Source organism: Misgurnus anguillicaudatus, chromosome 23 (genome assembly GCF_027580225.2).
Source record: "Misgurnus anguillicaudatus chromosome 23, ASM2758022v2, whole genome shotgun sequence".
Taxonomy (NCBI): Eukaryota; Metazoa; Chordata; class Actinopteri; order Cypriniformes; family Cobitidae; genus Misgurnus; species Misgurnus anguillicaudatus.
The window spans coordinates 25797509-25824990 of record NC_073359.2 but is presented as its reverse complement, the minus strand read 5'-3'; the positions used below and the strand labels follow the sequence as shown (position 1 = coordinate 25824990).

At 36.9% G+C, this 27482-nt stretch overlaps 1 protein-coding gene across 1 annotated transcript; it reads right to left on the bottom strand.

Moving 5' to 3' along the window:
• Positions 1–9438: 9438 nt before the first annotated feature.
• Positions 9439–27466, bottom strand: nol8 (nucleolar protein 8). The gene is made up of 17 exons (XM_055218481.2): positions 27323–27466; positions 26691–26846; positions 26530–26592; positions 26366–26444; positions 26140–26290; positions 25984–26052; positions 23388–24950; positions 21088–21249; positions 20880–21002; positions 20708–20798; positions 20494–20623; positions 18348–18434; positions 11703–12019; positions 11451–11586; positions 10417–10478; positions 10156–10238; positions 9439–9674 (listed from the first exon to the last, which is right to left on the bottom strand). Exons 2-17 carry the CDS (start codon positions 26809–26811, stop codon positions 9615–9617), a joined length of 3297 nt encoding a protein of 1098 aa, XP_055074456.2. The 5' UTR covers positions 26812–26846; positions 27323–27466; the 3' UTR covers positions 9439–9614.
• Between the last annotated feature and the right edge of the window lie 16 nt (positions 27467–27482).

Below are 27482 nucleotides of genomic sequence, written 5' to 3'. Positions count from 1 at the left end.
TTTTTTTTACTGTAATAAAACCATGGCTTATTTTCGTACGGAAAAGTTGGCGTTTGATCAGAGCTTAAGTTGTTCAGTTGTCTTGCAGCTTATTCTCAAGTCCTAACTTGGCAAAGGAGTTAATCAGTAACCAATAACATTAAGTTTTGGATGTTTCGTCTAAAGGGAAGCAAAACTCGGATTGATTTAAAAAAATAAAAAATAAGGAAGATTCAAGTTCTAAAGAAGACGGAAAATCATAATCATGTCATACTGAGAGTAACAGAAGGGGAAAAACAGGACAATGACTATTAACAGACAAACTAGAGCTTCAGTATTCTTTTGATAACATCAAACCTTGCTCTCCATGCATACCTCGTTCTCCTTTTCTTCATATTTTATTACCTTTCAATAATCATATATTTATTTATTTATTTTTAAATGTCAGTTGCATTTTAGTGGACATAACTAATATATAATTATACTGATCATATCCACATTAACTTATATGACAGATATAACATTTCACAAACAGGAGTATAGACCGTATCCAATCGAAGTGCTTTAATCTCACATAAATCACAGAAAGCATGCTAAAAATGCAAAAATTTTCATAAAATAAGACCTCTAGGGAAACCTGTAGGCACTCTAACATGCAAACTAAAAAATGCGCGCTGTGCCTTTAAATGGCCTGGCGTCTCTTAAGGCAACGGTTCAGGGCTGGAGTGCATGTGTGTTTATGTGGGGGATGGGTTCCTCTCAAAGGCCCGTTCTCACTATAGAAACAAATCTGTCACCCGTGTTGTGAACTTAGTGCTGCACACAATCTCGTCCTATTTTGCTTGTCCTAATAACATGTCATGACATGTAAGACCGAAGGAACGGTTCGACAGGCCGAGCTGGTTATCAATACTCAAAGAGAGCCATGTCGCAACGTGACGCACATGCTGGGTGTTTAAATGACACTTAAAGTTGTTAATCATAACAAACAAAGTCTGTTTAGCATTTTAGATTAATAAATAAAATTGTATGTTAAATGTTCTTTAGAAACCTATGCAGTTTGAGATAAAGAGGAGCTCTCTTATGGAACCATACAGCAAAAATGGTTCTTGTACACTTTATATGTATATACTTCTTAATTTTTTAAGATATACTTTGACATCATCATGGCTGAAGGCCATGCTTGCAACCCTGTAGCTGACATTACAACGTGTGTTTAAGCATGGCTGGAACGGTACAATGACCCGTCAACAAAAAAAAAAAAAAACAAAAGCAACATGGCCAAAAACATCAGATGAGTTGAAAACACTGCCTATTGATGTCCACAAAGTCTTTAGAGGTCTATAGGGACTTAGTCTAAAGATGTCCACAGAGACACCGTCTATAGAAGCCTATAGAAACACAGCCCAGAGAGAGACAATAGCATGGTGTTCATTACAGATTTGTGCGATATTTTCTAAATATTAATAAAAACTATTTGAAATGATAGCATTTCCATAAAACCGATGTTTTGCTACTAAATCATTATTTTATGATAAGTCATTCCAAATATCATGATGATGGATGTTGGTTGGTTTACATATATCCCAACCACCGCACTAGCCGTTGTTTTTAATTGAAGCAGACCACAGGTTTGTTTTTTAAGCATTAAGGTCAAGCAAAGCCTCTTATACCTGCGAATGACCACGTGTTAGGTGATTCTAATGCTACGTACACACCAAACGCGGGGCATCGCGTTACTCGCTCTAGATTACTCGCGGGATTTAACTGCGTGTAATGCGAATTTTTTGCTCGAGATGAATATTTTCAATTTGGGCGAAGACGCGTTTGAGGCGAATAGCGCGTGTATTGCGTCATTCGCATCGTCTCACGCGAGGACACGTGTGATCGCGTCTTTGCATTGACTTTGTATGTAATCTACTCGCGCAAATCATTGAACTGCCGTGAACCCACAGTAAGGGTGCGTTCACACCAAAGCGTTTTTTAAAGCGGCTAAAAACGCCAGGCGGACGCCGATTGTAGGCGGTTGCCAGCTTTTTTATCTGAACGCCATGGTTGATATAATCCATCTGCTTTGTTTATTAGTCATTGAACGATTCGCCGGTTCATTGTTGTGATATTTGTCCCACCCCTCCTTCACTGTTATTGGACAGCCGAGTGAGGTTTTTCACATTGACGAGCTAAGGTTTTCACCCAAAGTTGAACATTTTTCAAATCTCGGCACTCAGCGTTGAAAAACCGCAGAATGCCAGCGCTCGCCCAGACAAACCCGCCAGCTGTTGCCGTTTTTGAAAAACGTGACCCTTCTATTGGAAACAATTGAAAATTTACGCCAGCATAAACGCTTTTGTGTGCACTCTACCTAATAGGTTACACTAAAGTACGCAATTTTGCATTTTTAAAAAATGCTCGTGTCGACCTGTACGTGCAAAAAAAGTTTCTATGCAGTTTTGCGATATTGGGTACCTTTATTTGAATTATATGTAAAACCACTTTATGCAAGCAATATAAAACTTTCTTGCGATACAGTTTTGGTGAAATTGAAGTATTTCCTTTGGTTGTGTTTTCAACTCGCAATTTCAATTTGCGCAAAACTGTAATGGAAGATGTATAAGACTTCTTTCAGTTGAACAAAAACAAATAAGTTTACATACAAAAATCACGTTATCTTCTTATACGGAGCTCAACATGTCGAAGTGTCCATAAAACACATACTCCCATCATTAAAGGAGTAGTCCACCCTAAATCTGGAGTCCATTGACTTCTCATAGTAAGAATAAAAATGACTATGATCAAGTCAACGGGGATAATTTTTTGGGTGTACTACTAGTTTATAGTAATCCAAGTAAACTTCCATTCATTTTTACTATTGATAACTTTAATCTCGTTGGTTCTCACATGTCTTGTGACTTGTCATATACAAGTTCAGCAAGAATGAGTGATATTTTATTAATTAGTTTATTCATTTCAATTTACCACACTTAACTGTATGTCCTCACGGATATGTAACGTGTCGAATGCTAAATAAGCTCAAAATATTAACCGTTTTTTTTCACGCTTCAAAAGACATTTAATGGCCCGTTAGATAGTCTATTGGTCAAATTTGGTCTGCTAGAGACAACGTGAGCAGGATTATTCAGCGAGATAATTATATAAGAACATTCAATCCCAGTTGACTCTCTCTCTTCACAATTCTTAATCCTTTTACAGCCCTAAAGGCAGCACTGCATGTTTAACACCTCCTCCTCTATATCATCTCCTCACCTACATGTAACGTGGAAGCAATCATGTGGTTCTGTTCAAGAATGAGGAATCGTCTCTGTCAGCTGGGTGCGGTGGTTATACCGATGGCTCATGTGTTGCCATGACATAAACACAGCAGCGTTTGAAAGCAAAATGTGGTTTTTCTCAGGAAAAGATTGTTGATTTGTGGGTATCCACTAGTAAATATATTTTTATTAAGCAATACATTGCCCTTATAAGACTATTCATAGGTCAAAAATAATAATAATTAAGTAAATGGAACATGAAGCATTCTTATTTCTTTTTGCGTCAACTGAATGTATCGATTTCACCGTTGTCGTTTTTAGTTCTCCCTTTATCGTTTTCTATTCATGGATGAATTTTCCCTTCCATTTTACAGTGTAATTTTCACTCTTTGACCAGTTTTTATTTCTGAGAAACCCTATGACTTTATAAACCGTGTGTTTGGGTGTTTTCTGGATGTGTTTAAGTGTTTTCTAAATGACTCAACTGTAATTTGGCGCCTAAGATTGGATGATTTAATATGATTGTTAAAATGATTTTTAATGACGTCAAATTGTTGCAGCACCACCTTTACTTACTTGGCGTAAGTATATCAATGCGCACTTCAGGAATAATAGACAATGTGGCATTAAATTATTTAAAAATTAGTATTTATTTATTAATTATTTGAGTGTTTATTTGCTGCATTCATTTTCTTCTTCTTTTTATTATTTTATTCACGCTTTTCAATTTTTTAAACTTTTACAGATATATTTATGTTTTATTTGTTTAAAGGGATACTTCACCCAAAAATGAAAATTCTGTCATCCTTTACTCGCTTTCATGTTGTTACAAACCTGTAGCCTATAAATGTATTTTTTCTGATGAACACAAAGGAAGATATTTTGAGGAACGTAATCAAACAGTTCGTAAGCCCCATTTAGTTCCATAGTATTATTTTTTCCAGAATGGGGCTCATGAATGGTTTGGTTACAAACATTCCTTAAAATATCTTCTTTCGTGTTCATCAGAACAAATCAATTATATAAAAAAATAAACAAATTACAGGTTTGTAACAACATGAGGGTGAGTAAATGATGACAGAATTAAAAAAAATTTGTGAACTATCCATTTAAATAAATCTGTTATTTTAGGTAAACTTGGCGTAGTTATACGGAACTGTAATGTGGTTGACAGACCTGGAACTACTTTATAGGTGTGCGTTTATTGAAAAATAATGCACACCCTTAGAATGTTTGTCAACCAACCAGAATTAAGCATTCAACAGCCTTACAGGTAGAAGTAAGAAATAATTGACGATGTGCCGTTGAATAAATCGAACGTAATGCACACCCAAGGTGGAAATGCATGACACGAAGCGGAGTGTGCATTATTTTCAAATAATTTAAAGGACCGGAGTCAATTATTCTGCTTATACCACGGTTACCAAAAACATTGCTCTGGTGCATATTTTTAAGACATTTGACAAGTTAGGTTTGCGGTTTTCAAAAAAAATAATCAATACTCATAGAACATTTCTCAGCCAATCAGATTCAAGCATTCAACAGCTCCGTGGTATAAGTGTTAATATAGCACCCCAATACTGAAAATAAAGGTGTACGATTATGGCATACAATGGCATTTTAGCGTTATATTTTTTGGCAACAAATCAACTTTGTTACATAAACCATGTTAACTAATTTGTAAAAAAATTTTTTTATTGAAGTACATTTACACATTGTACTTTTCCTCAAAGCAATATAAAATATACATTTTATCTGCATGTGTGTTCACTGGGAATCAAACACATGACCTTTGAGATGCACCAAAATGCTCTGTGAATTTCCTACTGAAAAATCCAGTCAAGACCAGCATAAGCTGGTAGCTGGTTTAAGGTGGTCTTCCCAGCCAGGCAAAGCTGGTTTCCCAGCCTGACCAGCTAAGTCCAGCTTAAAAAGTGATAAAAACACAGCTAGACCAGCTTGCTACACCATCAAAACCAGCTAAAACCAAGCTGGGACACCAGCTAAAACCAGCTCATGCTGGTCTCAGCTGGATTTTTCAGTAGGGTAAGGCTACACAAATGAAGCACACAAGCTTATTTATTTATATTTTATAGTTAGTTTTTAGGTTTAGTAGAAACAGTCTATGTTTTTTTGTCTGCAAAAAGCTTTTACACCACAAATGTGTGCTAATAAATAAACGCAAACTACAACATTTCTGGCTCTCATGATTGTTTTGAGAGTGCAACTAGATACACCCGTGTAGTGACACACCCTGGCCTTGATTCATGTTAAAGCCCTTTAGCTAGTAAATCCTAACTTGTATAAACAAGCATATTGGAATCTAACTAGTTGTAGCTTCAGCTGACAACATCTCCTTTCCATTTTCATTTTGTGCCAAACGCACTTTTTTGTTAAAAAAAAAATAAAAAAGATGTTTTGGTTTCTCTCAGTCTAAAAACAGACTGTGTGCATTCCTGCCGTCACACACTAACGTGATTAACCGAGAAAGCAGCCAGCCAATCAGAGAGCAAGAATGGCCATCGATGACGGTCCCTCACAAAAGCGTCGACCAATCAGGTAACACGATGAATGTAAACAGTAATGGCCGTTTCTCATTGCGAAGGCTGCAGCCTCCGGAGGTCGCATTTTTAGGCTGGATACGTCTTATTTCAGAATATTAAATTGGTTATTACTTTGAGTTAATCGTAAATTTTTGTAATATGCTCATGACTTGCGAACGTAATGACTAGTTAGCTTAATTACGTATGCAGACTGCATACGCGACCTCCGGAGGCTGCAGCCTTCGGATTGAGAAATGGCCCATCGCTCGATCCAAACAAGGGCTCTCACAGAAGTCAGAGGGCCGAATGGGGTGGGATTTGAGGAACAGAGGGAGGAGTGTTTAACTTACAGCTGAAAAGCAAAAAACCTTCAAGTATGGAAAAGTACAGACTTTTGAGAGCTTGACAAAGAGTAAAGACTGAATGTATGGTGATTCGTTGCAAAGCACGTGCACGTCTTACGCAATACAGAACTTGTAACAATAGAAAACACTATTGCTTTTTTTAAGAAAGATTTTGAGTTTTATTCAGATGTTTCAAAATGTGAACTGTAGGTCTTATCACCACAACCCCCTCTGTTTACACTCGCTGGCATGTGCCGTGTGCATGTCATCCGGGGGGAGGGGCCGTTCTTCTGGTCGGTCACGTGACCTTGCCTGAGGTCATGCGGACCATGCAGGACTTCAAAGTACTACTAGTAAATACTGCATGCATTTTGTTTGCACAGAAATAACACTCGCTTTGTTATTAATTTATTTCTTCAGTTTGTTTAAGCTCATGAGTTGAATTATAATAAATATTATTATAAATATTAAAGTGCCTGTATCATATCATATACTGAAGACAAATTTAAGCATTAAACAGTAGATGGACCATCCCTATGTTTAAAAGTCGAAGACAGGGCATGATTTGGTTCAATTTAAGCCATTCTTTCTGGGACTTTATGTTGGGTGTCAGATCTGTTTCTAAAAATCAAGGTACCTGTGGAACCGAAACTGATTTGGTGTCATATGAAAACAACCTTAAAAACCACCTACCATTTAATGGTCCTTTCAAGAACATATAAATGTCAAATCCTACTATTTTAGTCCACATAGCAACTCGAAAGCTGTGCAAAAGTTATTAAGAAACACGCAAACGATTGCTTTTAAAGCCAAAAGTTTTGCATCCAAATCACATTAATGATCCATATCAGTCTATGCACCAGCAATTTAGTTTAAATCTTGCAGTTGTGGTCTTGAAAAAATTCTAGAGACCCCCAAGACCATCAAAAAATGGTCTTGCGACAGCACTGCAAAATATAACTTTCTTACTTATTTTTACTGAAAACAAGACAAAAATACTATCTACAATTTTTTACATTTAGATGCCTTTTCTTGATGAGAAAAATGACCTAAGAAAATAAGTCTAGTCTTTAGACATAAAATACAAACTCTAAGCAAATTAGTGCCCAAAACAAGCAAAAAATCTGCCAATGGAATAAGAACATTCTTCCTGAAACAAGTTTACTTTTTTCATAAACACTTAATTCAAGAACACTTTTCTTACTCCATCGGCAGATTTTTGTGTCTTGTTTTAAGCACAAATTAGCACATCAAATTTTATATTTTCTGTCTAAAAACTAGACTTATTTTCCTAGGTCATTTTGCTTATCAAGAAAATACATCTTCATTTAAGATATTTAGATATTTTTACTGAAAACAAGACAAAAATACTAGTGGATAATGGTACTTTACACTATAAAAAGTAAAGAAAGAAATGCTTCTTCTATGGCATTGCTGTGAACCTTTATCTTTATTTTAAAGGGGACATATCATGAAAATCTTTTTCCATGTTTAAGTGCTATAATTGGGTCCCCAGTGCTTCTATAAGACTAGAAAATGTGAAAAAGATCAACCCAGTAACTTAGTTTTGGTAAACCATTCTCTGAACGCATGTGGAAAAAATTGCTAATTGAAATTTGGCTCCCCTTGTGATGTCAGAAGGGGATAATACCACCCCTTAATCTGCACTATCTAACCACGGCAAGAGAGAGAGAGAGATAAAATAATTGACAGCACTATTGATTTTAATTTAATTTAAACAAACCACCATTATGGTGATCCGTGTTTGCATTTCATCAGCTCATTTGCATTTTAAGGGACACATCCAAAAACACAAATTTTTTGCTCACATCTCTTTTGGCAACAGTCAGGTAAGTACCCACAACAATCGACTAGCACAGGCACTTCTATTTTGATCGCTTGTACATGCGATTCCAGAAAACAAAATACAAATTTTCCCTAGCAACAGGAAGCGGTAACTAAAGTTTCGTGATGTCACAGCAGCTGCCCTCACGGGCTAGAGACACCCGCTGTGACATCACAGGAGAACCGAAAACCACAGCGTCCTGTTTATACGCAGAACACAGTGTACATGTGTATGACCCAGACTTGAGGATGTGATGCTTTGCATAAAATGATCAAAACTAATTGTCAATCTCATAAACGGGTACCAAAGTCATCATTGTTATCACTCATATATTTATGCATGTTTAACAAAATATATATGTTACCGTATACCTCACGTATTAATGAAGAGTTAGAGGCACAATGCAATCTATAAACACAAAAACATGCGTTTTATAAAAATGATACAAAAGTGCATCTCATTGAACTGTAAAAGGCATTGCTTCATAAAATGACCTGAAAGTTTAAACCAATTCAAGTTAAGTAAATAATACTAAATGACAACCCAAGTATAAACAGAGATGTAAGCTGGATGGAGTCAAACAGTCCCTGTTGATTTAATAAGAGTTTCGTAAGCGGACAGAAATAATAGTGTGACATTTTTTCCACTCGAGCATGAAAAGGTTTCGAATTCATTGCACAGGCCGCACTAAAATCTTTTTGTTGCCAACTCATGTGACTTAATGTGTAACTACTAGTTACTTAAACACACAATAAAATGAACAAATCAGTAAGTTAAATTTTAAAAGATATAGATGCATGGTAGTTGACAATCTCTTTAGGATCAGAAGTGACCACTTTTAGACTCTTAAAAGCACATTTTAATATAAAATACATGCCATGCTGTTTCTAAAATGGTGTATAAAAGAGTAAAGAATATAAAAGGGTTAACTATCTAAACTGACAGTGTTTCTGAAACACTGTGTGTATAGATGCAGCCCATGTTTTGCAAATTTACATCTGGGTAAAGTAATACGATATCACAAGTCGTGAAAGGTCTTGTTTAACCTAGATAGTCTTTCACAGCAGTTAGTGGAAAGTGCTTGAGTCGGCAGATAAAGTGAATTTCACACTTTAGCAGTCGATTATCAGTTACATACAACAGAGTGGTAAACTCAAACCAGGCGGAGGAGATTGTTGTCTTATGTCTAAACCCATTTGTTTTCACATGAACTGTTCACACCATCTCACCACATCTTCTGAGAAACTACAGCGAGATGCATGCGTCATTTAAACGACACAAAACTGGTTCTTACGAATCGAGCAAAATAAATAATTTGCTTTCTCTTTTAAGAAATCATCAACGTATTATGTTGTTGATTTCTAAAACAGCTGCTCTGTGGGTTGACGTGGTATGAAAAAGGAAATGAAGAATGAAAACAAATGCATTCGTGTGGAATATACTGGCACAGCACCACCTAGTGTTAGAAATAAACATTTATTCCTTTTCAAGATAAATGTTGCAAGTGATTATGCATTCAGATTTGTTATTTGTAACAATAAATTACAGCAATGCAAAACAAAATATAAGTAAATGCAATAATTTTTGCAATAACAAGAACTGTTTACTGTAGTTCTGAAAATGTATAAAAAAATTAGGTTTTCAGCGATGGCCTCTGACGTCTTTTAGCATCTCTGTGTTTCTTACGACACTCCTGTTGAAATAAATAAAAGAGACTGTCTTCATGTATGTCAGGTAAAATAGTCTGATAGCTGTCAAAAGTTAAGCTCAGAGTACAATCTGTGTTTTTTACATGTACACGAACGTACAAGCACGGTCGAACGCACAGCCTTGCAAAGTATAGTTTGTTTGACCCGTACGTGTACACAGACGTTCCACGCATGCGCATTACGGCAAACACGCAGTGAATCTCCTGGACGCACTGAATATACACCGTACGTGCGCACTTATCGAAAAAAAATTGCACCACACACTGTCTGCATGCATATACGTTAAAAATGGACTATACTTTGGCCTTAAAACACCACCTTTTCCTTAACTGCACAGTGTGCGATTTGCAAGCACCACTATTCTAATATAAAATCTTTAATGCAAGCCACGTTTAATTATTATCAAATTTCAAAATAGCTATTTCAAAATATGATGAAATATGAATAATAAAGTCTTTTGCTTACCGCTTTAAGTGACTGTCTTGTTTCTTCCCAGGCTTCTCTCTGCTCTATAAGTGCAACACTTCTACAGAACATCGCAGGCCCATCTGATAAAAACACATTATGATTTAAATAAACAAATAAAATATAAGGACGACACATAATTAAAAAATGTCCCGTCTTTAAAATTAGCTGTTACTGATTTGTTTATAAAAAATAAATACATTTTAATTAAACATAAATGGTGTGATGACCGAAGATAAAACGCCATTTTGATTATCTCACCTTTTAACCGTTCATCGTCTTGGTGGAAGAAGAAAAACGCCTTTTTTAATGGAGTTGGTTCTCTGTAGAAACACATAAGAAAGATTTTTCTTTCAAAAATACCCAAATTAATTCATTAAAGGCGGGGTGCATGATCTCTGAAAGCCAATGTTGATATTTGAAATCACCTAAACAAATACGCCCCTACCCCAGTAGAATCTGGACATTCTTATGATAGACCCGTCCCACACGTACGCAACCCAGGCAACGATGTCGGTTAGTTGACATGCACCTTACTGCTGATTGGCTACAAGTGTGTTTTGGTACTCGGCCTGCCTCTTACTGACTTTTTAAAAATCATGCACCCCGCCTTTAAGGCTAAACAGTAAGGCTGTGTATCAGCAAGAATCTTGCGATACGATACATATCACGGCACGTAAGTTTCGATGCGATATGTTGCTGTACATTGCGCTGCTGTAAAGCGATGCAATAGGATACTTCTTATGTTAAGAATATAATATGATATAATTTTAGGAAAACTGTCATGGAGAACACACCACCATATGCAAACCTTAGCACAAAAAAATTGTGGTGCACCCCTATGCAAGTACTTCCTGTCAGTCTTTAAGTTTATAGATCAGAAGAATGCCATCTAGTGGTCGGGATGTAAACTCTTAATGAAACAACTGCCATGAATCTTGTATATAGATATAGATATAGATATATAGATAGATATATAGATAGATAGATATAGATAGAGATAGATAGATATTGCATTTTTGATCATCGATACAGTATTGTCAAACAAATTATATCATGATACTCAAACTTAGCGGTATTTTCTTACTCCCCTAATGAACAATTTTTTTTTTTATTACTGTGCGTTCACACCGCCACCGTCGAGAACGTCAAAGTGGCCGGACGTCATTCATTTTCAACTGCGGACATTCCACTCAATTGGCCAGCAGCGCGGGCGAGACATCTAGCCTTTAATCATATCTATGGTGTGAACGCACAGTTAGAGTACTGTACTAGAACCAAAAGCAAAATATTACTCTGTGGTTTTGCTGGAAGCTAATTGGTCCTGCTCGACCTCGTCCACGCCCTCCTCATCTGAACTGCTGTCCTGGAAACGAGGATCCACTTGCCAGGAGAACTTTGCTTCTTTCAGTGTTTCTACTTTATACTCATCTGAATAGTTACAAATACAAGAAAACATCAGCACCAAAATGGTATCTGTGGCATATCACAAAGTATTATAATATTGCCTAATATGTATAAATATATTTAATTTAATAACAGTTCACCTGTTTTGCTGGTTGACTGGCTGGGTGCATCATCTCCAAAGAAAGAGAATTTGAATCCACCTGATGTGTCTTCGCAGGTTTTTGCATTTGAAGTGAAGGACAGCTCCATAAATGTGTCGTCCTGTGTTGTTTCATCTTCTGCATCTTCCTCTTCTTTATCCCACGAGACCTTTTCAGTTTCCGTTTCAGTCTCGTCTTGATCGTCTTTCGACGTCCCGAACACGGTTTTTAGGTCCGCCGAAACGTCAAAGTAAATCTCTTTGGAAACTTCAGGGAGTTTTTCAGCCTCCTCACGTTTTTTCCGCCTCGCTGCTTTGCTGTGCGAAAACGTTGAATAAATGTAAAATACACATTGAATAAAATTAAATGCTAAATAAACGTTGAATAAAATTAAATGCTAAATAAACGTTGAATAAAATGAAATGCTAAATAAACGTTGAATAAAATGAAATGCTAAATAAACGTTGAATAAAATGAAATGCTAAATAAACGTTGAATAAAATGAAATGCTAAATAAACGTTGAATAAAATGAAATGCTAAATAAACGTTGAATAAAATGAAATGCAAAATAAACGTTGAATAAAATTAAATGCTAAATAAACGTTGAATAAAATTAAATGCTAAATAAACGTTGAATAAAATTAAATGCTAAATAAACGTTGAATAAAATTAAATGCTAAATAAACATTGAATAAAATTAAATGCTAAATAAACGTTGAATAAAATTAAATGCTAAATAAACGTTGAATAAAATTAAATGTTAAATAAACGTTGAATAAAATTAAATGTTAAATTAAAGCCGCAAGCAGCGATGGAAGGGCCCTTGCACGCATGTGCACTGCCACCCTATAGCCTTAGTAAAGCAGTGAACCAAGGGGATTTAAATTTAAGTGGGTATTCAGGTGGATATTCAAAGGAACTTTGATGTGCCACACCTCCTGTGTGCAGCAGGTGGCGCTATGACTGTACTTGATTGTTGATATATTGATGTGTTCAGGCCAGGACCCTTGTAAAACATATGAAGTCTGTGACAAGGCGGACATTGCATGCCTGAGTTAAAACAGCTTTCTCATAGTGAAACATCAAACTTTGCCAGGCCGCTACTGACACGCCCTTTAACGAAAAATCCAGATCTTCACAATTTATCATTTTGAAGTCCTTAAGTTCAGACTGACCAATTATAATGATGATCTGAATATATTTTAATGAGCAGTAAGTGTAAAACATGGCATTTCCTGCTGCCAGCAGGTGGCGCTATAACTTTTACTGAATATTGTCATGTTGATGTGTTCAGGCCAGGACACTTATCAAACATGTGAAGTGAGGGTCAGATTGGACATTTTAAGCCTGAGTTAGAACAACTTCCTGTTTCATTGCGAAATACAGAATTTGGCAGGGAACCACAGACACACCCTCCAACAAAAACTCAAGATCTCGGCAATTTAGCATCGCAAAGGCCTTTACATCACACACACCAAATATGGTGATGATCTGATTAAATTTCTAGGAGGAGTTTGTTAAAGTATGAAGCCTGGAAATTACAAAATTTGCCCTCAAATTTCAGAGAAAATTCAAAATGACTGACTTTCTGTCGGGTTTAGAGCTTTGCTCCAAGATACTTTTTTGTAGGTCTTGGGGCGCTACATGATCCTACCGCATTTTGTATCTGTTCGTTTAATGTAGCTGGCGGGCTGCTGTTATAACAACCTCCTGTTTCATGCGAAAATGGTGAAATTTGTCAGTCCGTCATGGACACACCCTCCAACAAAAAGTCAAAAGCTCCGCAATTTAGCATCGCAAAGGCCTTTAGATGATACTGACCAAATATGATGATGATCTGATTAAATCTCTAGGAGGAGTTCGTTAAAGTACGACGCCTGGAAATGGCAAAATTTGCACAGAAATCACAGAGAAAATTCAAAATGGCTGACTTCCTGTGGGGTTTAGAGTTTGGTTCCAAGGGACTTTTTGTAGATCTTGAGGTGATAAATGACCCTAACAAATTTCGTATCTGTATGTTTTTCGTAGCGGGAGGGCTGTTCTCTTGAAATTTTGCAGGTGGCGCTATCGAGTCATTTCTACACGCCCACTTCTGACGCCTGCACCACATGTAAATTTTCGTCACTTCTGACGCGTGTGCAAAGTTTCATGAGTTTTCGAGCATGTTTAGGCCCTCAAAAATGCGATTCATTTTGGAGAAGAAGAAAAAGAAACTGAGCAAAACAATAGGGCCATTCTGGCCTGCTCCTCTGTGCTCGGGCCCTAATTAAGTATTAAATTATTAAATTATTAATAAGTATTAAATTATCAGTGTTAAAATATCAGTGTTAAATTATCAGTGTAAATTTCCAGTGTTAAATTTCCAGTGTTAAAATATCAGTGTTAAAATAGCAGTGTTAAATTGTCAGTGTTAAATTTCCAGTGTTAAATTTCCAGTGTTAAATTTCCAGTGTTAAATTTCCAGTGTTAAAATGTCAGTGTTAAAATATCAGTGTTAAAATATCAGTGTTAAAATATCAGTGTTAAAATATCAGTGTTAAATTTCCAGTGTTAAATTTCCAGTGTTAAATTTCCAGTGTTAAATTTTTAGAAATTTTATGTTTAAAACTTTAATTTTTAAAACATCAGTGTTAAATTGTTGACATAACTTATAAAATCAAGTTAAATTGTTTAACTTATTTTTTTAAGTTAAAGTAACACAAAATAAATGTTGATTTTGACAAAAATGCTGCTTATTTTTTTACATTGTTCCAGCACATTAATTAATTTTTTAATCGAATTTGGTATCCTTGATCTCAGGTTGAGAGGACACACCTTTTAGAGCACAACATGTGTGCTTTCTGTATTTCGAGAGATTAGTCAGTGTGGGATGGCCACGTGGCTCATTTAACATTGAATGAGTCACGTGGTCATTCAATGTTAAATTAATTTGTTTATCAATTTTATCCATAACAATAAGCCACCCAGCGTAAGATTACTGTAAAAATTACTGTAACAATTTACCTTAAAGCCGCTCTATGCATTTTCGGCATTTTTGTCAAACAGCGACCCCTAGAGTCGCTGGGGAAAACTTGCAACTGTCGTAATTTCCCACTCTAGTACACCTCCGAAGATAATCAGGTAATGTTTCACAATTTCATACAAATATTAGGCTACTGAATAGTCTACTAAACTACAGATGATGGTAATAGGATAATAAGAAGTTTATTCCAAGTGTAGAGACACAATGCATCTAATCAAGCTTGTGTGTATATATTTAGGAAGCTACGTGGTCATTCAATGTTAAATTAATTTGTTTATCAATTTTATCCATAACAATAAGCTGCGCAGCGTAAGATTACTGTAAAAATTACTGTAACAAATTTACCTTAATTCAAATCAATTAACTTTTTTGTTTATGTTTATCAGTATTAAAATACCCGATTATCAGTATTAAATTATAATTTAATAATTAAGTATTAAATTATTAAATAATTGTCAGTGTTAAATTGTCAGTGTTAAATTGTCAGTGTTAAATTGTCAGTGTTAAACTTCTAGTGTTAAACTTCTAGTGTTAAACTTCTAGTGTTAAATTGTCAGTGTTAAATTGTCAGTGTTAAATTGTCAGTGTTAAATTGTCAGTGTTAAATTGTCAGTGTTAAATTGTCAGTGTTAAACTTCTAGTGTTAAATTATCTGTGATGATCTGAATATATTTTAATGAGCAGTAAGTGTAAAACATGGCATTTCCTGCTGCCAGCAGGTGGCGCTATAACTTTTTCTGAATATTGTCATGTTGATGTGTTCAGGCCAGGACACTTGCGAAACATGTGAAGCGTGTGTCATATTGGACGGTTTAAGCCTGAGTTAGAACAACTTCCTGTTTCATTGCGAAATACAGAATTTGGCAGGGAACCACAGACACACCCTCCAACAAAAACTCAAGATCTCCGCAATTTAGCATCGCAAAGGCAATTACATCACACACACCAAATATGGTGATGATCTGATTACATTTCTAGGAGGAGTTAGTTAAAGTATGAAGCCTGGAAATTACAAAATTTGCCCTCAAATTTCAGAGAAAATTCAAAATGGCTGACTTTCTGTCGGGTTTAGAGCTTTGCTCCAAGAGACTTTTTTATAGGTCTTGGGGCGCTACATGATCCTACTGCATTTTGTATCTGTTCGTTTTACACCCCCAGGTCTGAAGCCTATATCAAATGAAAATATTCACCACATTTGACACATGTGCATGTGTGTCATGACTTTTTAAGCTTGTTTAGGCTGTCAAAATTGCAATTAGTTTAGCCATACTTTGCCAGGCCGCCATGGGCACGCCCTTTAACGAAAAGTCAAGGTCGTCGCTATTTCTCATAACAAAAGGCCTCAAGATTAGTCTGACCAAATATGACGTTTATATAGTTAAATCTCTAAGAGCCGTAAATCACAGCTTAAAACATGGTATTTCCTGCTGCCACTAGGTGGCGCTATGGCTGTTACTGAATATAAACATGGAAATGTGTTTAGGCCACGACCCTTATCAAATGTGTGAAGTCTGGGGCAGATCGGACAATGTATGTCTGAATTGCAACAGATTCCTGTTTCATGGCGAAACATCAGACTTTGCCAGGCCGCCACGGACACGCCCTTCAACGAAAAGTCAAGATCTTTGCAATTTATCACCGCAAAGGGCTTAACATCAGTCTGAAAAAATATGATGATGATTTGATTAAATCTCTAAGAGCAGTAAATCACAGCGTAAAACATGGCATTTCCTGCTACCTCTAGGTGGCGCTATGACTGAAGCTGAATATTGACATTGAAATGTGTTCAGGCCAAGACCCTTATCAAATATGTGATGCGTGTGGCACATTGAACATTGTATGCCTGAGTTATAACAACTTCCTGTTTCATGCGAAAATGGTGAAATTTGTCAGTCCGCCACGGACACACCCTCCAACAACATGTCAAGATTTCTGCAATTTAGCATCGCAAATGCCTTTACAAGACACGGACCAAATATGATGATGATCTGATTAAATCTCTAGGAGGAGTTCGTTAAAGTACGACGCCTGGAAATGGCAAAATTTGCACAGAAATCACAGAGAAAATTAAAAATGGCTGACTTCCTGTGGGGTTTAGAGCTTGGTTCCAAGGGACTTTTTGTAGGTCTTGGGGTGATAGATGATCCTACCAAATTATAAATCGTAGCGGGAAGGCTGTTCTCTTGAAATTGTGTTAAATTATTAGTGTTAAATTGTCTTGTCAGTGTTAAATTATTAGTGTTAAATTTCCAGTGTTAAATTATTAAATTATTAAATAATTAATAAGTATTAAATTATCAGTGTTAAAATATCAGTGTAAATTTCCAGTGTTAAATTTCCAGTGTTAAATTATCAGTGTTAAAATATCAGTGTTAAATTGTCAGTGTTAAATTGTCAGTGTTAAATTGTCTTGTCAGTGTTAAATTATCAGTGTTAAATTTCCAGTGTTAAATTTTTAGAAATTTTATGTTTAAAACTTTAATTTTTAAAACATCAGTGTTAAATTGTTTAACTTATTATTTTAAGTTAAAGTAACACAAAATAAATGTTGATTTTGACAAAAATGCTGTTTATTTTTTTTTACATTGTTCCAGCACATTAACTAATTTTTTAATCGAATTTGGTATCCTTGATCTCAGGTTGAGAGGACACACCTTTTAGAGCACAACATGTGTGCTATCTGTATTTCGAGAGATTAGTCAGTGTGGGATGGCCACGTGGCTCATTTAACATTGAATGAGTCACGTGGTCATTCAATGTTAAATTAATTTGTTTATCAATTTTATCCATAACAATAAGCCACCCAGCGTAAGATTACAGTAAAAATTACTGTAACAATTTACCTTAAAGCCGCTCTATGCATTTTCAGCATTTTTGTCAAACAGCGACCCCTAGAGTCGCTGGAGAATACTTGCAACTGTCGTAATTTCCCACTCTAGTACACCTCCGAAGATAATCAGGTAATGTTTCACAATTTAATACCAATATTAGGCTACTGCATAGTCTACTAAACTACAGATGATGGTAATAGGATAATAAGAAGTTTATTCCAAGTGTAGAGACACAATGCGTCTAATCAAGCTTGTGTGTATATATTTAGGGAGCCACGTGGTCATTCAATGATAAATTAATTTGTTTATAACAAATTTACCTTAATTCAAATCAATTAACTTTTTTGTTTATGTTTATCAGTATTAAAATACCCGATTATCAGTATTAAATTATAATTTAATAATTAAGTATTAAATTATTAAATAATTAATAAGTATTAAATTATCAGTGCTAAATTATCAGTGTTAAATTGTCAGTGTTAAATTATCAGTGTTAAATTATCAGTGTTAAATTATCAGTCTTAAACTGTCAGTGTTAAACTGTCAGTGTTAAATTTAGGCCCTCAAAAATGCGATTCATTTTGGAGAAGAAAAAAAAGAAACTGAGCAAAAACAATAGGGTTTGCACCCACGGTGCAGACCATTCTGGTCTGCTCCTCGGTGCTCGGGCCCTAATAAACGTTGAATAAACAATAACTGAACAATACCCTGAGGTTGGCATTAGACTGCAGGTTACTAAAGGAAATACACACGATCGTTGAGTATGAGCCAGAGATGAGTTTACTTAATACCTTTCTTTCACTGCTGGTTGCTTTGTATTGCCCTCAAAAACTGCATGTTCTTCACGTGTTGGGTCATAATGGAGGGCTGAAACGTCTCTGAAACACAAAATAAAAGAAATGGATTTAAATGAAAAAAATGGCCACCTGTAAAACTTACCAAGTAGCCTCCTATACACAACATTGAAATAGCCAGAGATGGACCATTTTTTTAACCAAGTGCATTATCAGATTTATTTTGCATATCAGAAAAATGTAAGACACATTTTTGATTAAAATGTATATATAAAAAAATTACAAAATATTTTTTGAAAATATTTACAAAATAACAAATCGATTACAGGATAAAAGTTTTGTACATACACACACACACACACACACACACACACACACACACACACACACACACACACACACACACACACACACACACACACACACACACACACACACACACACACACACACATATACATATACATATACATATACATATATACATATATGTGTATATGCATTTTTATTTATATATAGTTGATATGATATATAATTATAAATACTTTATAAAAAAAATATTCGTGATTAATCATTTTGCAGCCCTAAATATTTTGTCAGTATGCAGTGTATGGCAAAGTATTCAGTAAGCAGTAAATGAAGAATTTGGTTCCAAAACGCAACAAATCATTTTTGACAAATTTCGGTAAAAACGTGTTTTCTATACCAAGAAAGTGACAAGATGAAAACCACTATTTTCTGTTACAAACTTTCACATAGCATCTTTAGGTTATAAAAACATAAAAAATTCAAATCCATAACTTGATTTTCAAAGATTTATTATAAAAACGAATTATTTTTTCCACAAAATGCAATAAATCCATGACAAGTTTTTATTAAAAATGCTATAAATCTATTGAATCAATCGCCTATATAAATGTGCATTCATCTTTGCCATGTTATATTCATTTAGTTGACTAGTTGTACACACTAATTAAAAATATAAACATTAGTGTCATTAATCAAAACACTTACTTTGTCATATTAAGAAGTCATCGGTTAAACTTGACGTCGCTTAACTTTTTTCAAAGCGATCAGCTGTAAAATGTTTTGGTCCTGCTCGATTTTCGTTGACTTTGAGTAAAATTATGGAAAGTTTTTCATAAGATCCGCTGGGGTCAATGTGTTAGCATGACAGTAACTTGATGCTGTCGGCCCGGCCAAACAAGCACCGGTTTCCCGAGTTCCTCTGCGTAAATTATTAGATGTTGATGGCTTACGTTTCTTTCCCGTCACAGAAAACTATCACAGGTTTATCAATGCTATCAAAGTATTATTTTGTTTTTGTTTGTTTGGTGATCACGAAGTACATAGTAGATGAGGAAAACTAGGATTCCGTGTACTCAACGCGCCGCCATTCTTTGTTTACATTGCGTGAGGTGCGCTGTAATCTGTGGAGGAGTGGATTTATGGCATTCTGTAGAAAAGGGGGAGTGGCGTTTATTGCATTTTGGGAAAAAAGGGAGAAAAGATGACAGAATAACACTGCGGAAATTGGATTTTGCATAAAATTAAGAATTTACTTTATAATACTGACCTGATATAATACTGATTCTGGCAGTAACTAATTTTTTTCAAAAATGGCGTTTATTGAGTTTTGGAACCAAACTCTTCAAATAAAAGATCAGTTTCTCTCAGTCTATAGCTGCGTTTCCATAAAACATAAGCGCAAAACTTTAGCGTTATTTTCAAAAAACTATGCGAAGTGACGATGTTTCCATTAACCAATGTTATGCGACTAAAACGTAATTTTGTTGTCTTGCAATAAGTCATTCCAAACACCATGGTGATGGGTGTATTCGAATTTATACGGTGCCACATAGACCAACATGCAGATGACATCAAAATACCGCGAAACCATACAGAGCCGTCGACTCCTGAATCGCTCTCGCTGTATTTTGATGTCATGCGCTTGTCGGTTAAAGTCGAACAAACTTCTTCTCTCTTGTCACCCAACCAAACATACAGCGGCATTTTAAGAATAATCATGTGACTATTATCAGGTGACCTGTATATGGAAAAATATATTCAATTTGCGCAATTTAAAGGGTAATGGAAATGCAGCTCATGACTAATCTCAATATTAACTTCAGATTTATTCATACTTAAACATCTTGGTCTTCACAGGTTCTCTGACTTTAATGCTGGTTTTTAGGACGCTTTGGAGAATATCAAGCGTTTTCTTTTTCTCCTCATGAAGTTCGTCCTCCGTGTGCATCGCTGGAGTCGGTCCATCTGAATCAGAAGTTGTGAAAGGTAAAGATTAAATTTACATGTACACTCTAAAAAATATCTTGATGTCATGAGATCTTAAATGACCTTCATCTTCTTTCTCATTGTCACTTTCCAGAAACCTAGTATCCATCTGGAATCTTGAATCCGTTCCGAATCTCGACTGCAGTTGCATGAGCTAAAAAACAAAATATTGAATAAAATTCAAACATTTTAAGTATGCTGCAATACGAATTCCTCCATCATGAAGGAGACAAACCTTCTGACCAGCTTTGCCCTCAAATTGAGGCTTGATCTGAAAGCGATCGTTCTCATCATCGTCGTCCTCATCTTCACCATCACTGCTGTCAAACAGCTTGCTGCTGGCAGTTTTTTTGTTCGACTGTAGAAACAAAACGGCAATAAATAACAAAAAATGGTTGTGGAGATAATCAACTGCTCATTTGAATCATTTGGTCAATATCTGCCTTTTCTTTCAAGTCTTCTCTTGTGGTTTCCAGATCTTCAGGATCAGATTCTGAATCACCCTCGAAGAGTTTGTGTTTCAGGCTTGCCGTTTGCACGTCTGACGTTTTGTCACTTTCCTCATCCGAATCAAACACAATGTGTTTGGCTCTGTTTGCGTTGTCCTATAAAATACACATAGATAAATCATGCATAAAATAAATACAACTACATACAAACTATTGTACAGCCTTCATATTTAAATAGGCATCTATGTGTATATGAGGAGCTCAGACTAGAGGTCTTCACGGGTCTACGTATATTCGAAAGCCTAAGGTACGACCTGAGCATGTTCGGGTCTAAAAGTTTCACGTGTGCCTTGGACACGGGTCAGATACAATATGAAAGCATTTTTGCCCAATGGACCCAAGAAGACCCAAACTTTCTTGCGTGTGTGCATGGAGTCCTTTTACAACCCTTGCTCTGTTTGCCAAGAGCGTTTGCAACATCTTGTGGCTCGTGGTAGGTTAATTTTCATTGAGCCAGACCTGTCAATCAATTTAGAATGCACATTTTAGCGTTTCCCTTGGTGTCATCATCAGATAACAAAGGAAAATAGATGGAGCAGCAGGACAAAGGGTTGCAAGGCCACCGGGGTTTCTTTCTGTCTGACAGGTGCGTGCGGGGCTACAGACTGCACACACGTCAATGACGTTTACATTCGGGTCCAGTCGGGTTAAAAATTTGCCACTGGTTCGGATTGGACTCTGGTTTAATTTTCTCTGACTTTGGTCGGGTCGGGTCTTAAAAATATATTTATGCCCTTCGGGTAAAAAGTGATTTGGGTACATTTCCTTGGACCCTTGAAGACCTCTAGCTCAGTAGTTCTCAAACTGGGGTCCGGGGCCCAGGGGGGCCCCAGTTTTATGACATTTTTGTAAAATACATTAATTTGTCATGAATTATGTGTAATTAAACCAAAAAATAAGCCTACTAACCAACAAAACTACTTATTTTAATTAAACAAAACGTATTAAATTATACAGGTACATTTTGGAACTTGTTGTTGTCGTGGTTTTCGTTGGGGGGGCAGTGGGGGAATGCACCGTAAACAAGGGAGGCCGCACGCTGGGGAAGTTTGAGAACCACTGCTCTAGCTCACATGCAAAAGACGCTAACGGCACCTCAAAAATTAGATAATGCTAATAACTGAATAGTCTAATGGTACGTTTACACCAACCGCGCTAGAGGCGTGAAGCGCGAGTGATTTCAATGTTAAGTCAATGTGCAGACGCGTTGACGCGCGTCAGGAGGTCCCGTGGCGCGGAAGAGGCGTTCGGCGCGGAGCGGAAGACGCGTTTCCGCCTCTTTCGCGCGTGAAGCTCGCGCGAATGGTGCTTTTGTGCATTTTGCAGTTCACGCGAATTTGCGGCTGACGACGAGTTGAAAAATTTGAACTTTGGCGGAATTTCCCGCCGCGTTAACCAATCAGGAGCCTGCCTGCTGCTGTGGTGGCAGCCCCGCCCGGAGTCACTCACTCAAGCAGTCACTCGAAGCTATATGACACAAGTTGTTTTTTCTATAGAGGAGACAGGAATAAAAAGGACCTCGCTTGGAAGAGTGTCAGTAAGGACTTTGGGCAACCTGGTAAGTTGTAATACACACTTCACTTTTGAGTCACGTGACGTTTATCGACCCGCGCCGTTTATTTTTATACCCAATACAAACTGGTAACTCTCTTGATAAATGCACAAGTAACATCAGTCATCTTGCAAACAGACACTCGCACAGCAGTTGCCCCTCCCACAAGAAGCGGATTTTGCTTCGGACGCGCGTCAAATTCGTGCTTTTTCCGCGCGTCTACTTCGCTCTACACGCGCGAATGCATTCAAAGTGTTCAAGCGGCAAACTAGGCGCGGTAGACGCGATTTTGACGCCCAAAACGCGTTTGGTGTAAACTCAGCATTAGCACGTATTTTATGTTCATCTCCTCCTTAGGCCATTCAGAAACACCACTTTGTTGGCAGAATCAATTAAAGGTGGGGTGCATGATTTTTGAAAAACACTTTGGAAAAGGGAATCACGCCAAGTACCAAACCACACTTGTAGCCAATCAGCAGCAAGAGGCATGTCTACTAACCGACATCGATTTCTGGGTTGCGTATGTGTGGGGCGCGTCTATCAAAAGAAGGTCCAGATTCTAAAGGGGTAGGGGCGTGTTTGCTTAGCTGATTTCAAATGTCAACATTGGCTTTCAGAGATCATGCACCCCGCCTTTAAGATGAAGCAGGTTGCCGATATTTTGTCGTAGGTCACCACTCACCACATTAGACAGAGCGCCTTGTATCAGTTTCTTCTGTTGTTCGGTCTCTTTCTGTCTCTGCTCCAGAGCAGCGAGACGTTTCTGGTTGTCCTGTAGTTGTTTCTGGGCGTCCGGGACGGTCGGGTGAAGAACTGTGGGATGTGAATCAACTTTCTTTGAAATGGTCTTCAGCTCAGTTCTGGAGGTTTCATCCTCATCTCCGGTCTCTGAATCCTCACTAGATGAGCTACTGCTGGAGGAACTGGGGGGATTTGTCTTTTTGGGTACCGAGTTATTAGCAGCCACAGTCTTTTTCGGATGGTTGGATTTTGTCAAATGATCTGTTCTCACCGAAGTTGTTTTAGAGGAGATGACATCATCTCGATTATCCTTACCGTCTTCATCATCAGTGCAATTTGATTCTACACTGGAAGATTCATCTGATGAAGAACTCGAGTCGGAGACTTTGTCCACATGTACGTTTGCGCTTGTGGACGGCTGAACTTTCGTCAAAGTATGGTTAGGAGACAGTTTTAGGTCTTGTTTTGTTTTTTTGGCACCCAGGGTTGAGTTATGGTTTAAAGTCTCTCCTGTCCTTTTCAGGCCTGAAGGACCAGATGAAGAAAATCCAAAAAGATCTTTTGTTCCAATGAAAGCAGGAAGAGATCCGGTGCTCACCTGATTTTTTTTCTTCTTCTTCTTTTCTTTTTCAGGTGTATCGTCCCCAAGGATGGATGCTAGAATATCTTCTGGGTTATTGCCTTTGGTTTTGTTTGATACACTTGGTTTCTCTTTGGGTTCTTCTTCTTCTTTCTTTTCATCATCTGACATCACCTCTGCATTTTTAGCTAGTTGTTCCAACTCTGCAAAGGAAATTTCTAATCGGTTACAGTTCCCCACCATAGCTTCATACTCTGAATCTATGCTATCATCATCATCATCTTCTTCATCGGACGCTTCATTGCTACTACTGAAAGGCTCTGCGTTGGCTTTTCTAGATTTCATTTGGGATTCTACATCCTGGGATTTTTCCGCACAGAGGGTTTTACTCTGAGTGAGTATCTCATCCGTGTCCGCAGAATCGTACTCTTCGTCGTCTTTTGCAGCAAGCTGGGATTTCACAGCATCTCGTTCAGCTTTGCCCCACACGATATTAGACCTAACTACAAAATCATCTCCTACCACCTCTAAGTTGTCTTCATCGACCTCGGTGAAGGTCGAGGTTTTCAAACTTTCTTCAGCAACCAATCTCCTGATTTCATCTTCCGAATCATCATTGTCAAACACACAAACCGATTTTTTAACAAACCTTTGATTTTCGTTAGCATCAAGTCTGTTTTGTTGGTTGACCGCGTTCTTGTTTTCAAAAGCAGATTTGGTGTATCTGCTAAGCAATGCACTTAAGTCTTGTTTGGGTTTTTTGGGGCACGGTTTCTGCTTCGGAAACTCTCCTCTTCTTTTCTTACTGATTTCATCATCTCCACCCGAAATCTCCCACGTTAGCTCGGACACCGGCGTGACGTCGTCTTCGGCCTCCAGTCTCTTGATGTTGTGGCAGTGTTTGGACGGATCATATTTGAAGACGTTTTCAAAGTTAAGGATAAATATTGCATGGAGGAAAGATAAAACTGCATGCTTAAAGGATTAGTCCATTTTCTCAAAAAAAAAAAATCCAGGTAATTTACTCACGACCAATGCTGATGTCTTTCCTTGTTCAGCCGAGAAGAAATTGTGTTTTTTGAGGAGAACATTCCAGGATTTTTCTAATTTTAATGGACTTTAATGGACCCCAACACATAACAGATTTAATGTAGTTTAAAATTGCAGTTTCAAAGAACTCTAAACGATCTCAAACGAGGCATAAGGGTCTTATCTAGCGAAAAGATTGTCATTTTTGGCAAGAAAAATAAAAAATATGCACTTTTAAACTACAGCTTCTCGTCTGTCTCCGATCCTGTGATGTGCCAGCACGACGTCACGTAATGCGTCATCACGCCGAAAGGTCACGGATGACGTATGCGAAACTATGCCCCAGTGTTTACAAGTGTGGAGAAAGAGGACCGTTCCGACGTTGTTGTATGTCGAATGATACTAATTAATGTCTTTGTGTCAGTTTATTGTTTAAAATGGTCCGCAAATGTGCGTTTTATATATGTAACACGTGTCTTTTCCACGGCATTACGCAATTACGTGAGGTTGCGCTGCCTCATCACACAGCCGGAGTAAGACGAGAAGTTGTGATTTAACAGTGAATTTTTTTCATGTCAAAAATGACAATCGTTCCGCCAGACAAGACCCTTATGCCTCATTTGGGATCATTTAGAGTCCGTTGAAGCTCCAATTTTGAACTGCATTAGGGCTGTTACGCGTTGGGGTCCATTAAAGTCCATTAACATGAGAAGGTTCCTGGAGTGTTTTCCTCAAAAAACATACTTTCTTCTCGACTAAACAAAGAAAGACATTAACATTTTGGATGACATGGTGGTGAGTAAATATCTGGATTTTGACTGAAAATTGACTAATCCTTTAAGACTAAAGGGTTAAATAAAAGGTACGTCTACATGCAAATGAATCTGAGACCACATCTTTCTACTAGTATAACAACACAAAAGGATATCTTCTTCTTTCCTTTACATTTAAGGTTGAGAACAGGAAGGACCCTCCCGAATTTACTCACAACCCAATCCTGGACAGAGCGGAGAAAAAGAAAACCAATGTTTATAAACCAATAAATGAGCTATTTTTGCAGAAACGTTTTTAGCAATAAGCAAACCTTATGTCCTGGAATTTCGGTTCCTGGGACGGCAGCTTTCATGTGAAAGTTCTCGACGCCGGCTGTCTTGAGAGTCTCCACCACCGTCTTCTGAGGGCTGATCTTTGGGGTTTTCGCCTGCTTGACTATTTCTTGTCGTTCTTCTGCAAGTCTAAAAAATGTATATATTAAACACAAACTGTATAGTTGAACTAATATGAAGCATTAGTGTTAAAAATGTTTTTACCGATGTAGAAAGCTCTCTTTTGCCTGTTGAATCATTAAAGTTCCACCTTTCCATGTTGATTTATTTAAGACGCCTATACCTGCAAAATAAGGAGGAAACGTACATATTGGTGATTTGGATGCTTCTGTTCTTCTAATCACAAAATGTTAAATAAATGGACATACATCGTTTGTATTCGGCATCTGTGATGTTTATGTTAACATAACCAAATTTCTTCAGAAGAGCTCCTGCAATAAATCACAAAAAAAATATTAAAGCAACTCAGTTTTCCTTCTTTCATCGCATTGCATAGAAATATCTGAATGGGGTTTTAACTTTAACATACCATCTTCGTCCTTCCTCGTGATGATTTCCACGTCTGACACGTCCCCAAATTTTCCGAATCGGTCTTTGAGGTCCTTTTCGGATACAGTGTGGCCGAGACCACCGATGTACAACCGCTTCATGGTCAGATGTCACACAAGTAACCCGTTCTGAGGACCTTTAAAACACACATACTTAGTCATACAGAAGTTGCCCAATAATTAAAGTAAAAAATACATGCATTTATTGCATTCATATACGTTTTGTCTCCTATGACTAAGAAAAATTAATGAATTATAAAAATATGGATATTTCTATTTTACTTTAAGAAGTCAAAAGTTGAAAGGTCCAGCTTCAGACAGCTGAAAAACGACATATAGCAGTGTATACAATATTGTTTACTTTTCACATTTACACAAACCATTTCTAAAAATAAACACACAGACGTAAATATAATCACAAATAATGTAAATTAGTTAACGTTATCTGACAAATATGGTAAACACATGAACATTTTATGATAATAACAGCAGAACATAAGTATGATTTTTTAATTCTATAATTAAAACATGTCAGATTTTCTGAAATAAAGCCTAAAATAATACATTAACGCAGAAAAAGAAACATTTTATATATATAAAAAACACGACTTACGATCATGCCAAAGATTCACATGTACATAGTGGTGCAACGCTAGAATTCTTCCGCTGTAACTCTATGAACGTGATTTTCGTTCCGCTTGGAAACAGAACGCAATGGTATATACCATCTGTTAAACATTCATACAAACTGAAGAACGACATTCGTATAAATA

Coding starts and splice junctions, on each gene's coding strand:
- nol8 (XM_055218481.2), bottom strand. CDS start 26,811: ATGAAGCGGTTGTACATCGGTGGTCTCGGCCACACTGTATCCGAAAAG. Junction 20,799..20,879: donor AGGGCAAAGCTGGTCAGAAG/GTTTGTCTCCTT, acceptor TTTGTTTTTTAG/CTCATGCAACTGCAGTCGAG. Junction 12,020..18,347: donor CAACCAGCAGTGAAAGAAAG/GTATTAAGTAAA, acceptor GTTTTCGCACAG/CAAAGCAGCGAGGCGGAAAA.